At 51.4% G+C, this 13,112-nt stretch overlaps 1 protein-coding gene across 1 annotated transcript in view; it reads left to right on the forward strand.

Annotated features, from left to right (window-relative positions):
• FBXO31 (F-box protein 31) overlaps positions 1 to 13,112 on the forward strand; it is a 61,935-nt gene that overhangs the window by 24,982 nt on the left and 23,841 nt on the right. Inside the window, exon 2 of the mRNA XM_011928029.1 lies at positions 5,718 to 5,789. Within this exon, the coding sequence (XP_011783419.1) occupies positions 5,718 to 5,789 (72 nt within the window). The remainder of the gene's footprint in view (positions 1 to 5,717; positions 5,790 to 13,112) is intronic.

Below are 13,112 nucleotides of genomic sequence, written 5' to 3' on the forward strand. Positions count from 1 at the left end.
ACATCCTTTTCCTGTCCCAGAATCCTGTCTGGGAGCCCCCGTGGCATTTAGTCCTCGTACCTCCTCTACCTCCTCTGGGCTGTGACAGTTTGTTAGACTCTGGTTGGTTTTGGTGACGTTGACCGATTGGTTTTTTGTTTTGTGTTTTTGAGTTGGAGCTTCACTGTCGCCCAGGCTGGAGTGCAGTGGTGCAATCTTGACTCATGGCAACCTCCACCTCCTGGATTCAAGTGATTCTCTTGCTTCAGCCTCCTGAGTAGCTGGGATTAACAGGCTCCCGCCGCCACACCCGGCTAATTTTTGTATTTTCAGTAGAGACGGGGTTTCACCATGTTGGCCAGGCTGTTCTTGAACTCCTGACCTCAAGTAATCTGCCCGGTCTCCCAAGGTGCTGGGATTACAGGTGTGAACCACCGTGCCCGGCCTACACCCAGCGTTTTTCATACAGTTTTTTCATATACTGTCAACTAAGAGAAAACTGTATTTTGCTCAGAACTTTCCCGGAAGCTGTTTGGAAATGCATGTTGCCATGGCAGCGCTGAATATGGTGGGCTGCATGGGCAGAGATGTTAGCAGCCTGTGCAGGGCTCCTCCAGCCATCCCAGGTATCTTGCTGAGATGCTGATGCTGATTCAATGGGTCCGGGTGGGGCCTGGGACTCCCTGCTGGGCTCCCAGGGATGCTGTGCTGCAGGTCCTTGACCACACCCAGAGCAGCCAGGCTCTGCTGAAGTCTCACCTGAGCATCACATGGCAAAACGCACCTTGATGGATTTCTGTATTCCTTCCTGTTACAATTAGGGCAATGTTAATTGTTTACAATTGTGTATAGAATCGTTTCTTTGCTTTCATGAGGATCTAGGAGGTGTTAGTAAGTATTTGTTTTAAGGAGTGGGGTTGGTCTGAGGGGTTGAGAGCCACTGCTTTGCCAGGGAGCTCACTGCCCCTGCAGAGGAGCCTTTTGAGGCTCCCCTCCGCCTGCAGCAGAAATCCTGACCCCTTGGCCTGGCCCAGAGATTCATTCCACTTGCCTCTGTTTACCTCCCTCTACTCCTAGTTTGAATCTCGCCTTAAAGCAAATTGGTTTTCTCTTTCTGTCATCACTGCAAAGACCTTTATATCCTCACAGAAAATGCTGTAATTATTGGGTGGTCTGCCTGATATATCTATAGATCTATATATTTAAGAGATGGGGTCTCGCTCTGTCACTCAGGCTGGATTGCAGTGGTATTATCTTGGCCCACTGCAGTCTCCACCTCCTGGACTCAGATGATCTTCCCACCTCAGCCTCCTGAGTAGCGGGGACCATAGGCGTGTGCCACAATGCATGGCTAATTTTTGTATTCTTTGTAGAGATGGGCTCTCGCCATGTTGCCCAGGCTGGTCTCGAACTCCTGAGCTCAGGTAATCTGCCTGCCCTGGCCTCCCAAAGTGCTGAGACTATAGGCGTGAGCCACCAGGTAAAATGTTTTGTAATCTGCGAAGTGAAACTAAATGATGGTGCTAGTTGTGGGAGTTCCTCCCAGAGTTCACAGTAGCTGATAAGTCATAACTAGTGGTTGTACTGCATTCTGGAGGGCTGTGGCCTGGGGTGATGCATCCCTCAGTCTGATGGGTGGGCAGTTAGATGTCCCCGCCCAGCCCTCTGCTTCAACCTGAATAGTTAGTTGATCTCGGTATTTGGCCTGAGCATTCTGACTTCCACACTGACAGGTGCTCCCTGGACTTCTGGTAATGGAGAGGAGTCAGCGTGAACTGGCCTAGGTCTGGCTGCGTCCTGGTGCACCCCCTGTGCCTCCCCACTGCACACCTGGCCATCCAGGGCCTCTCGGCTGCCTCAGTGCTCACTAGGTGCCCTGTGATTCTTCAGGGCAGAGTCTAGCAGCTGCACAGAGCACACAGGCCCCTTTTGAGCTTCGAGCTGTGTCCTGGTGACACGTTTCCCTGGGGTCAGCCCTCCTGTGTGGTGAGGCGCCTTGCGGGATGAGCTCCGCGGCCTGGTGGAGTCCCTGTTGCCGCACTTTGTCTGCAGCCCCTTCCCGGTTGGCTGACTTGACAGAAATAACTGGACTCCTGTGATCACTTGGAAGGACAGACTGTGTTGTATCAACCTAACAGAAATAAGATTGTAATGGAACAGGAGGTGGGGCGGCTGCCAGCCTGCGGCCACAGTTCTCACCCCGCCAGCCCAGCCCTCCCCGTCCTTGCTGTGCGTCAGCACCTGTCCCCTTCCCCCTCCCATTTGTAAACATTTGCTGGTGAATATTCTTTTTTCTCCAACTAGAATCGTAGGCTGTTGACAGCTTGGAAGGGGGAGTTTACAGATGATCCGGTCCAGTTCCTTTAACTTACAGATGAAAAATGAAGACGCTGCTCCCGTTATTTGTAGCACAGACTGTCTTTTTTTATCATTTGCCTTTTTTATCCACAGCTCAGTGTTGGTTTTGCTGAGAGTCCTTCTCAGCAGACTCTCACAGAGTCCCTGTGCATTTCTCTGATGATTCTTTGATTTCCCTGTAGCACTTCACCATGTAGCAAGACATTTTCATTAAAAACCTATTTATTCCTGCCATTCTAGCCAGTCACCTTGGACAATTGGAGAGCTTGTCTAAAACAAAATTCTCTGGAGGCAATTGCAGAATTTTCCTCATTATTATTCTATCATTGACAAATTTTCACTGAAGAAATTCTTACCAGTCCTTGGTCCTGCTTGGCAGGCAAGCGTCAGACGCCCCAAGTCACCCAGGAGGCCCATAGACCGTGAGGCAAAGGAGAGGAGCCGGTGTTGGTTTTTTTTTTTTTTGAGGCAGAGTCTTCCTTTTGTTGCCCAGGCTGGAGTGCAGTGGCGCGATCTCGGCTCACCACAACCTCCGCCTCCCGGGTTCAAGCCATTCTCCTGCCTCAGCCTCCCAAGTAGCTGGGATAACAGGCATGCACCACTATGCCCGGCTACTTTTGTATTTTCAGTAGAGATGGGATTTCTCCATGATGATCAGGCTGGTCTCGAACCCCCGACCTCAGGTGATCCACCCACCTCAGCCTCCCAAAATGGTGGGATTACAGGCCTGAGCCACCACATCCGGCTTTTGTTTTATTTTTAACTCCCACCTGGTGTTGGTTTTTTCTCTGTCATTATTAGCAGGAGTCAGCCTGGATGGTTGTCAGAGTAGCCCCTGGGCTGCTTCATGCTGCATCTCAGCTCCTCATCCCTGGCCCTGACTGAAGGGAAGACAAAGGTCCTCGTCCCCAGACCTGTTTGCAGTGAAGACAGGGGTCCCTGACTCCCCTGGTCATAACAACAAAGTAATTGATAAGTAAATGTTTAAACTCTGGCCATGCACAGTGGCTCACGCCTGTAATCCTAGCACTCTGGGAGGCCGGATCACTTGTGGTCAGGAGTTGGAGACCAGCCTGGCCAACATGGTGAATTGAAACCCCATCTCTACTAAAAATACAAAAATTAGCCCAGCATGGTGTTGTGCGCCCGTAGTCCCAGCTACTCGGGAGGGTGAGGTAGGAGAATTACTTGAACCTGGGAGACGGAGGTTGCAGTGACCTGAGATTGCACCACTGCATTCCAGCCTGGTAACAGAGCGAGACTCCGTCCATCCATCCATCCATCCATCCGTCAATCAATGTATGCATGTGTGTATGTTTTACCTGTAGCCACTACACTACAGCCTGGGCAACATAGTGAGACCCCCCACCTCTAAAAAAAAAAAAAACTCAATAACGACTACATGTTGAAATGATAATAATTGGTTATATTGAGTTAAATAAAATATAACCATGAATTTGACCTGTTTAATTGTTCCCTTTTTGATGTGGCTGCTAGGAAATGTCGATGCTGTTTGTGGCCCACATTGTGTTTCCATCGGGGCAGCCCTGGCCTAGATCCGGGATCAGCAGCTCCCTGGGCTCTGTGGGCGCTCTGCAGTGACTCACTCTTGTAATTCTTGTTTCTTTCTCCAAAGAACTAAAGTGCATCTCCTCGCTGGGTGTGTTCAGGGACCCACTCTGGGCACTCCTCCCTGGAGTCTACTGGATTTAGGATGTGGTTTCCCAGGTCCTCCCACTAAGGGGGACCCACAGGCCTCCTGAGAGGAGACGCAGGCTGTCCAGGAGCCGGGGGTTCAGAAGTGGAGGCAGGGGACATGCTGTCGACGGCTCCACTGGAAAGAGGTTTGCTGAGTAGCAGCTACCTCGTCTCAACTGCTGTCTCCACCTTGTCTGCTTCTCGAGCTTTACTTTGAGTACTGTCAGTGCTTCCAGTTAGAGAAGAATTTGGGGTAATAGCATCCGTGTTACTGACAAGAAGGGACGAGGCCTCCGGGCAAGTAGGGCTTATCAAAAGGCACGTGATGGGGGGCAGTACTTTGGTTCTGTTTTTTACTTTGTTCCTGTATCATGACTGCTGAGTGAGCTCTGATGGCCACCAGCCTCACTGGGCCCCGGTTTCCCTCTCTGCTACAGGGCAGGGTTCTGACGTTCAAGGTCACTGTCATGACTGCTGAGTGAGCTCTGATGGCCACCAACCTCACTGGGCCCCGGTTTCCCTCTCTGCTACAGGGCAGGGTTCTGACGTTCAAGGTCACTGTCAGGCTCTCACACCTGCACAGGGCATAACACAGTGTGAGCTGCAGTGGTCCGTGTGGAGACCCAGCCACCCCGTCCTGTCTCTGGTGTTGTGCCCCTGCCACATTCTCACTGCAAAGGAAGCTTTTTGATCTAGGCTTCAATTTTTGGTCCCAGCTGACCATAAGCTGGAGTTCCTTTGTGGAGTCACGCCACTTCTCTGCACTTGTTTTCTCTGTTGAGAAAGTGGAGACGACAGTGGTGCCTCTCTCATGGGCCTGCTGTAGGATGCAGTGAGGTGATGCCCAGCATGACTTGGCATGGTACACAGCACGTGGAAAGCTCAGAATGCAGGTATCGCCAGTGGCAGCCCTTGGCCCACGTGCAGTTCTGTGGTTGTGTGGATTAGCCCCTGGTGGTCTTTCCTTTCAAAGGCTTGCGGAGACCCAAGCTGAAGGACCTGGGGTTTTGCTTGGGATGTGCTGGGTGTTGGTGATTGTGAAAAGTGGAGCTGTGGTGGGGTGGGAGTAGGGGACAGAGAGGAGGGTGCTGTCAGCAGGTGAGGATGTGAGGACAGGGGAGGGGGGAGGTGTCCAGGAGCCCTTCATTGGGCCCTGGCCAAGGCTAGCCAGTGGAGAAGGGACAGTGTTCACCCCTTCCCCCATGTCTTGCGCGATCCCCTCCTGGCCTCGGGCTGAGTTGAACACACAGGCAGCACAGGGAAGTACATGGGGTGGACTGGCCTCTGGCACCGTCTGGACCCTAACACCAGTGGTGACCTTGTTTCCATGGAAACATGGCACTGTGTCCAGACAACTGAATTCTGCCTCACCTTGTTCATAAACTAGGGATCGTCTGATGTTGGTTTGTGTGGTTAGGCTTCTCGAGCTTATTAGAAGAGACAGTGCAGATTATTATTTTGTAAAGGGTGACATTGACTAAAAGAGAATAATGTCTTCATTGGTGAACAAGGGTGTTCACTGAATGTGGAGAAATCAGTGAAATCTCCACAGTGACAGATGTACTCTGGAGATGGGGCTGAGGCTAGGTGTGCACCTCCCCTGCCAGCCGTCAGCAACCTGCCCATGTCTGTCTCATTAGGACTTGCTGATCTTAAATTTCTGCAAATGTTTCTTGTTACAGAGTACGGTGTTTGTGAAAACTTGCGGAAGTTGGAGATCACAGGCGTGTCTTGTCGGGACGTCTACGCGAAGCGTGAGTGAATCTATTTGTTATCATCCATGATTAACTTCGTACCAGAAGCAGACAGTGCACATCAATGATACATAATAAAAGTGATTTAGTCCATACTTTTGTTTTCTCAGAAACCATCTTACAGTCACATTTTGAATACAGCACTGGTTGTAACAGCGCTAACATTGAGGGAGGGGACACTCTGTTCTCCGTTCTCCCATTCTGGATACTAGTGTCTTTTATTAGGCATAGAGGCCCTTTAGAGCTGAGAAACGTAGGCAGCACCAGAGCGACTTGGGTGCTCCTGGAGCTGCCTGTTTCTTTGGTTTCTGGGCCTCCGGCCTTCAGGATGGGACTGCCTGTGGTGATTGGGAAATGCAGCTGTGGTGCCTTCCGTCCAAGCCCCCAGGTACGGAGAGGCGGCCCCCCTTCTGAAGTTCTCCTTCCCTTTGGTGTTCTGTGGGCAGGCTGAGCCCCCCAGCCCCGTTTCATGTTTCTCTGGCTCCCCCGCTTTCCGGAGTCACCTGTGACATTCACCGAGCAGGCAGAGGCTCCTCGGCCCCAGGCTGTCTTCCCGCAGGCGTTTCTTCAGTGCCAGGGGCTTTCCCATTTCTTGCTCATTGGATGAAACTCTTGGCTTTTTTTGATGGTCAGAGGGTTTCTATGCGTGTCTCATACCACAAGTTTTCATCTTCTGACTGTTCTTTAGCTTCTTTTCTTTTTTCTTTTTCATTTCTGCAAGGCAGATGCTCTTTGAGTTTCTTAAGCCACTTGGGCCATATCATCTCAAAGACAGTCATCTCACATGCTTGCCGGCCAGGACACCTGCCCTCCCACCTCCTGAGCCCCGGTGAGCTGTGGCCCGGGGCCTGCCTAGCGTGTGCTGGCCGCGGGAGGAGCGTGATCGAATGTGGAAAGGATTCCCAAGGTTGCTGCCACCATGAGTTTCTGGTGGCATCACTTATGGAAGGAAAACGTGTCACAGTATTCTCTCCAGCAGGTTTCTCAGAGCCGCCTCCCTGTGTCCTGGGTGGCTGCGTAAACATGAGGGGATTGTATCACACTGGGGAGGGGCGGGCATTGGGTCGTATGCACGCTGTTTGCACAGTCCTGAAAAGGGAGCCATCCTCAGCCCTTTCCCTGCTGTGTCTGTTCAGGTATAAACCCTCGTGTGAAGTCGGAACGTTTTGTGAAAATTCTCCCTGATTATGAGCACATGGCGTACAGAGACGTTTACACCTGCCGTATGTACCTCCTGCGAGCTTTGGCTTTTGTGGCAGCCAGCACGGCCAAGAACTGCATGGGGAGGGCCCCCTTATTCACACATGGGACGGCTTTGGTCCCGGAGCAAGCGGACCTCGTGGCTTTTTGTCATCCTTTCACGTTCACTTGCCGCAGCGTGGCTCTGCTTCGTCTGTGACAGAGATCACACCTGTGGGTTGCACCCAGGCCACATTTGGGTCACCTTTCTGCAGTGGTTTCTGTGTAGTACCAGTCGAGATCACTTTAATGCACGTTTTCTCGTTTATTTATTGAGGAGCTACTGCGAAAATTCACGCCGAGGCAGAGAGGAACGAACAGTAGAAGCTTTAAAACTTTTATTCTAAAGTGAAATATGGATAGTTGACTTCTGAGTTTTATTAGTCACATTTTAATAGCCTGTGTAAATTAAAAATCACATATGCATATACTCTCAACAGACAAGTACAGGTAGCAACAGTGGACTCCTTTTTTTTTTCCTTTTTTTGGAGACAGTCTCATTATCACCCAAGCTGGAGTGCAGTGTCACAATCTCAGCCCGCTGCAACCTCTGCCTCCTGGGTTCAAGTAATACTACCACCTCAGCCTCCCAGGTAGTTAGGATTACAGGCGTGCACCACCACGCCCAGCAATTTTTTTGGTATTTTTAGTAGAGACGGGGTTTCATTATGTTGGCCAGGCTGGTCTTGAACTCCTGACCTCAAGTGATCTGCCCACCTCGGCCTCCCAGAGTTCTGTGATTACAGGCGTGAGCCACCATGCCTGGCCAACAGTTGACTCTTTAGAACTTGATTCTTTTTGGCCAGGTGCGGTGGCTCATGCCTGTAATCCCAGCACTTTGGGAGGCTGAGGCAGGTGGATCACCTGAGGTCAGGAGTTCGAGACCAGCCTGGCCAACATGGTGAAGCTCATCTCTACTAAAAAGTACAAAAATTAGCCAGGTGTGGTGGCAGGCGCCTGTAATTCCAACTACCCAGGAGGCTGAGGCGGGGGAATCACTTGAACCTGGGGGGGTGGAGGTTGCAGTGAGCCGAGATCACGCCATTGCACTTCAGCCTGGGTGACAAGAGCGAGACTGTGTCTCAAAAAAAAAAAAAAAAGAAGTGAATTCTTTTGATGGAACTCTGGAAACTTTTCTAAGCCACAGTCATAGGAATTTAATGTTGTCTCCACTTTTGTTTGGAGACAGGGTCGGTCTTGTTGCCCAGGCTGGAGTGCAGTGGCATAATCACAGCTCATTGTATGCTTGAACTCCTGGGCTGAAGCGAGCCTCCTGCCTCAGCCTCCCTAGTAGCTGGGACTAGAGGCGTGTGCCACCATGCCTGGTTAGTTTTTCAGCTTTTTGTAGAGATGGGGGCCTCACTGTGTTGCCCAGGTTGGTCTTGTACTCCTGGGCTCGCTCAGTCCTCCCGCCCTGGCCTCTCAAAGTGTCGAGATTGCAGGTGTAGCCATCGCACCTGGCCTGTTTCCACTTTTTATTAGCTCAGAGTGGTTGAGTGGTGATGGAGACAGTGAATTTCAGCTGTCCAGGAAGAGACTGAAAACACCTGCCTGCACTAAAAGCCGTGTTGCAGTTTCTTGAGGCTCGTGGAGCCCCTACTATTGCTTTCCATCCGCCAGATTGCCCGTGAGTCTGCATGGCCTGTTGGGAGCAGACCTACATCTTAAGTTTCATAAATGCCCAATTTCCGGAAACACCTACTGAAAGCAGAAAGAATAAGAGTCGTTCCCAGAATTTCTCTGATCGTCCTGCCAGATCTCAGCAGACTGCTGCAGTTGGGGAGCCTGGTCCCACTTTACTGAGAGGACCTTCCTGAAGTTGGCACGCAGGTGCCTGGATTTGGTTAGCACGCTTCAGGGTGGTGTACATGCCTGCTAACAACACTGCCTTGTTGAGGTGAACTGTTCAGCTGAGTGGAGTTGAGAGCCAAAGGACCTCTCAGCAGTCTGTGGACAGGGAACACGGCGCTGGAAGGGGCTGAGGTGGAAAAGGAGGGGTGGGCAACGTTTGAAGACATTTGTGCTGTTCTAGACTGACCAGTCCTTCCTCTGAGCAGTCAGCGAGCAGAGCCCTGGGAGGGGACAGTCGACTTGTGAGCATTGACAAGAACAGTCTCTCCTTGGTGCCGACACGAATTGCTGGCTTTTCCCTTTCCTGTCCTGTCTCCCCTCCCCTCCCCTCTGTTTCCTGACAGAGTCTCAATCTGTCACTCAGGCTGGAGTGCAGTGGTGTGATCTCGGCTCACTGCAACCTCTGCCTCCCGGGTTCAAGCAGTTCTCGTGCCTCAGCCTCCTGAGTAGTGGCGCCCACCTCCACACCCGTCTATTTTTTGTATTTTTAGTAGACACAGGGTTTCGCCATGTTGGCCAGGCTGGGTTTGAACTCCTGACCTCAGGTGATTGGGCAAGGGCTCTTCAATACAAGGGGACAAGCACTGAGAGGCTCCTCATGTTGCATGTCTGTCTCACAGTTTCTCTGGAACGTACACTGTGGACTCAGGATGGAATTCTGACCAGCCTCTGGGGAGGCTGCACAGCCAGGGCCCAGCAAGTCTCCAGAGTTGCACTGGGGGCAGGGGACATTCCTTTTGTCCCCGAGGCAGGTGGAGGGAAGCTTCATGCAGCTTACGAGGAAAAGATCTCCTCCCCATGCTGCCGGGCCGGCCTCTCGAGCATCCAGGCTGGGCAGCCTCATAGTGTGATGTGGCACCAGTTGCTTCAAGTGGGCGGCTTTATCATAGGCGGGTTTTGATTGACATACTGTTGTTCCTGCTGAAGTTTGAGTGGAGTTATAAAAACACAAAGTCATTGTAGAAAACTTGAAAAATTTGGAAAATAACAATGAAAAGCAGCAGTTCAACATGGGTTGCATTTCTCTTCGGACATACTTAAATGGTGACTGGTCTCTTAGCTCCGTGTCCTACTAGAATATCAGGAAGAAAAAGTTCTTAACGTGTGAAAAAAGAAAGCCAGTTGCAGCAGCCTCAGCCTGACGCCTGTGATACGTCCGTGTTTTCAGTCTTCAGGTGCTCTCAGCGTGTCTTAGTGGAGAGCGGCTCAGCATTTGTTCTCACAGCAGCACACCTTTTGGAATAGTCGGCCCTGATGGGCTTCTGAGTATTCTGGGGCCACGCGTGGCTTGTGTTTCCATCATGCATGTGGGCTGTTAACTGTTCGTGTTGAGGTCCTCTGGACTTTGTGTGGTGGGCCCAACATCTTATTTTATTTTATGGTAGAGATGGGGGTGTTGCTTTATTGCCCAGGCTGGTCCCAAACTGCTGGCTTCAAGCAGTCTTTCTTCTTTGGCCTCCCAAAGTGTTGGGATTACAGGCGTGAGCCACCGCGCCTGGCGGAGCTGACATCGCTCAGTGTGGGACTGTCCTGGAACAAACCCATGCGGTAGAAGCTGGGATCCTAATGTTGAGTAGTAGATTTTTTTATTTTTATTTTTTTGAGATGGTCTCGCTCTGTCGCCCAGGCTGGAGTGCAGTGGCGCGATCTCTGCTCATTGCAACTTCCGCCTCCCGGGTTCAAGCGACTCTCCTGCCTCAGCCTCCCGAGTAGCTGGGACTACAGGTATGTGTCACCACGCCTGGCTACTTTCTGTATTTTTAGTAGAGATGGGGTTTTGCCAGTTTGGCCAGGCTGGTCTCAAACTCTTGACCTCAGGTGATCCATCCACCTCGGCCACCCAAAGTGCTGGAATTACAGGCGTGAGCCAACGTGCCTGGTCTGTGGAGTAGTTTTGTGACCTCAGAGTCACTACTTTTGGGGTATCTTTTCTCTTCCTTTTTCCTTGGGTGCATGAGGTTGCCTGGCGCTCTGGATAATGAGCATTTGTAAGGTGTTGGGAGTGTTAAGCCTGTTGTCCTGACAGCAGTTCTGATACATCTGCTTCTCTGCACGTTGGTGAAGCCAGTCAAAGTGCATTTTTGGGTTTTTTTGGAGACAGGATCTTGCTCTGTTGCCCAGGCTGGAGTACAGTGGCACAGTCGTGGCTCACTGCAGCCTTCATCTCCCTGGGCTCAAATGATCGACCCCAGCTCCTAGTTCACTGGAATTACAGGTGCATGCCACCACGCCTGGCTAATTTTTCTATTTTTTTTGTAGAGGCGAGGTCTCCCTGTGTTGCCCAGGCCAGTCTGGAACTCCTGGTCTCAAGTGATTATCCCACTTCAGCTTCCCAAAGTATTGAGACTACAAGCGTGAGCCACTGTGCCTGGGCTAAAACACTGATTCATTTTAGCCTTTACTCAGGTATTAACAACGATGTCTCTTAAAAATATGGAGTGCCTTGCTTAGAAATACAGTGGAATTCCTTCCATTCTGCTGAAACTGGAGCTGAACGCAGAGTAGGCGCACACGAGACAGAATCGTGCTGTGGGAGCACAGCAGGGGCCGCAGAGACGGCCTCCTGGTCCTCAGAGCCTGTGGAGTTGTCAGTGTGGGGGTCTCCCAGGGCTGCTGGAGCAGGTGAACACAAAGGGGGTCTAAAACAACAGAAACCCACTTTCTCACAGGCCAGAGGCCAGAGGTTCAAGACAAGGTGTCCCAGGGCGCTGCTCCCTCCGACGGCCCTTGCGGAGCCTCCTTCCCGCCTCTTCCTGCTCTGGCCGCATCGCAGCAGCCCCTGCCTCTGTCCCCACACGGCCCCCTCCGTCGTCTCTGAGTCTCTGTCTTCTCGGAAGGACAGCCATCAGTGGATCGGGCCCTTTCGCGCCAGCCTTCCTTTACCCTAATGTGCTCATGACTGCATTACATCTTGATTGCTTCCGCAGAGGGCCACATTCTGAGGTTCCAGGGGACATGTATTTTGGGGGAGACCGCTCAGCCCAGCCTTCACGGTAATGGGGACTCTGTGGGTAAAGGTATGGGTCCTGAGGCGAGGGGGCGTCCTGAACCACCTAGGCAGGCCTTGTGTCATCACAGGGTCTTTGTACAAGGGGCGCCCTGGGTGGGAGTAGGAGTGAGAGGCAGGAGAGGCTGCATGTGGCTCTGAAGGTGGAGGAGGGCCCAGGAGCCGAGCAGGACAAGGCCGGGAGTGGACCCCCGCAGCCTGCAGGAGGCAGCAGCCCTGGCCACGCCTCAGCTGATGGAAAGATAGCTCACGTTAATCCGTTTTCTTCCGTTGAGTCCCCCGAGCAACACAGGCCAACACCTTTAGTTAGGGGCATCCACCCACAAAATCTCCATCCCCGCCAGTCTCCTGGCGTGGAGTCCACCTGTGGCATGTGGGCCGAGGTTCAGGGACTCTGAGTCAGGACGGGTGTGCGCCAGAACCCAGGCTCTCCCAGATGTGCTGGCACCTGGGCCGGTGCTGGAAGGAGCAAGTGTAACCCCACCTTTCACGATCCATTCCCATTTGGCTTCATTTTCAATTCATTTTGGGAGCGTTTATGCCGGGGCTCCCAGGGCGGATAGATGCCTACTTTCAGTGCCTCGAATTAGAGGAATGCGTTCACCTCCAAAGATTATTCTGACGTTTTCCAGGCTCCACTGTGAGGCCAGATCTGTGCTCCCAGAGTGGGGTCCTGGACAGCGGCCTCCATGTATACTGGGAACTTGTTGGACGCAGCTTCCCTGGCCTCCTCCCACGCCTGTTGTGTCTGGACCTCCGGGCTGGGCCTGAACAGGCCCTTGGGGATTCGGGTGATACTCAAGTTTGTGGACTTCTGGCCTGGATTATTTTCTCTCTTTTTAGCCTTTACTCAGATATTAACAATTTTTTTTTTTGGTTACGTTACTTTCTTTTTAATAAGGGTTAAAATCTTAAAGGTCTCAGCATTTGGTAATCTTCTACCAGATGTTAAAATGACTTTTAATAAGAGGTGGTGATGTCTTTATTCACATTTTCATCTTTTAAATCATCTATTTAATTTTGGGTACTGAAAAAACTGTAACGTTCAAAGCAGAAATAAGGTTGTTGGTTTTCCTATGTAATTGTTTAGCCTCCTAGATTGTCAGAGAAGCATTTCTTTCTTTATAACTGACAGATGATAATTGTATATGTTACGTCTTAATAGGGCAGTGTGTTGTGTTGACATCTGTGTATGTTGTGGAATGATTACATTGCACTGGGCTTCT

This window comes from Colobus angolensis, unplaced genomic scaffold (assembly GCF_000951035.1).
Source record: "Colobus angolensis palliatus isolate OR3802 unplaced genomic scaffold, Cang.pa_1.0 Scaffold76, whole genome shotgun sequence".
NCBI classification, from domain to species: Eukaryota; Metazoa; Chordata; class Mammalia; order Primates; family Cercopithecidae; genus Colobus; species Colobus angolensis.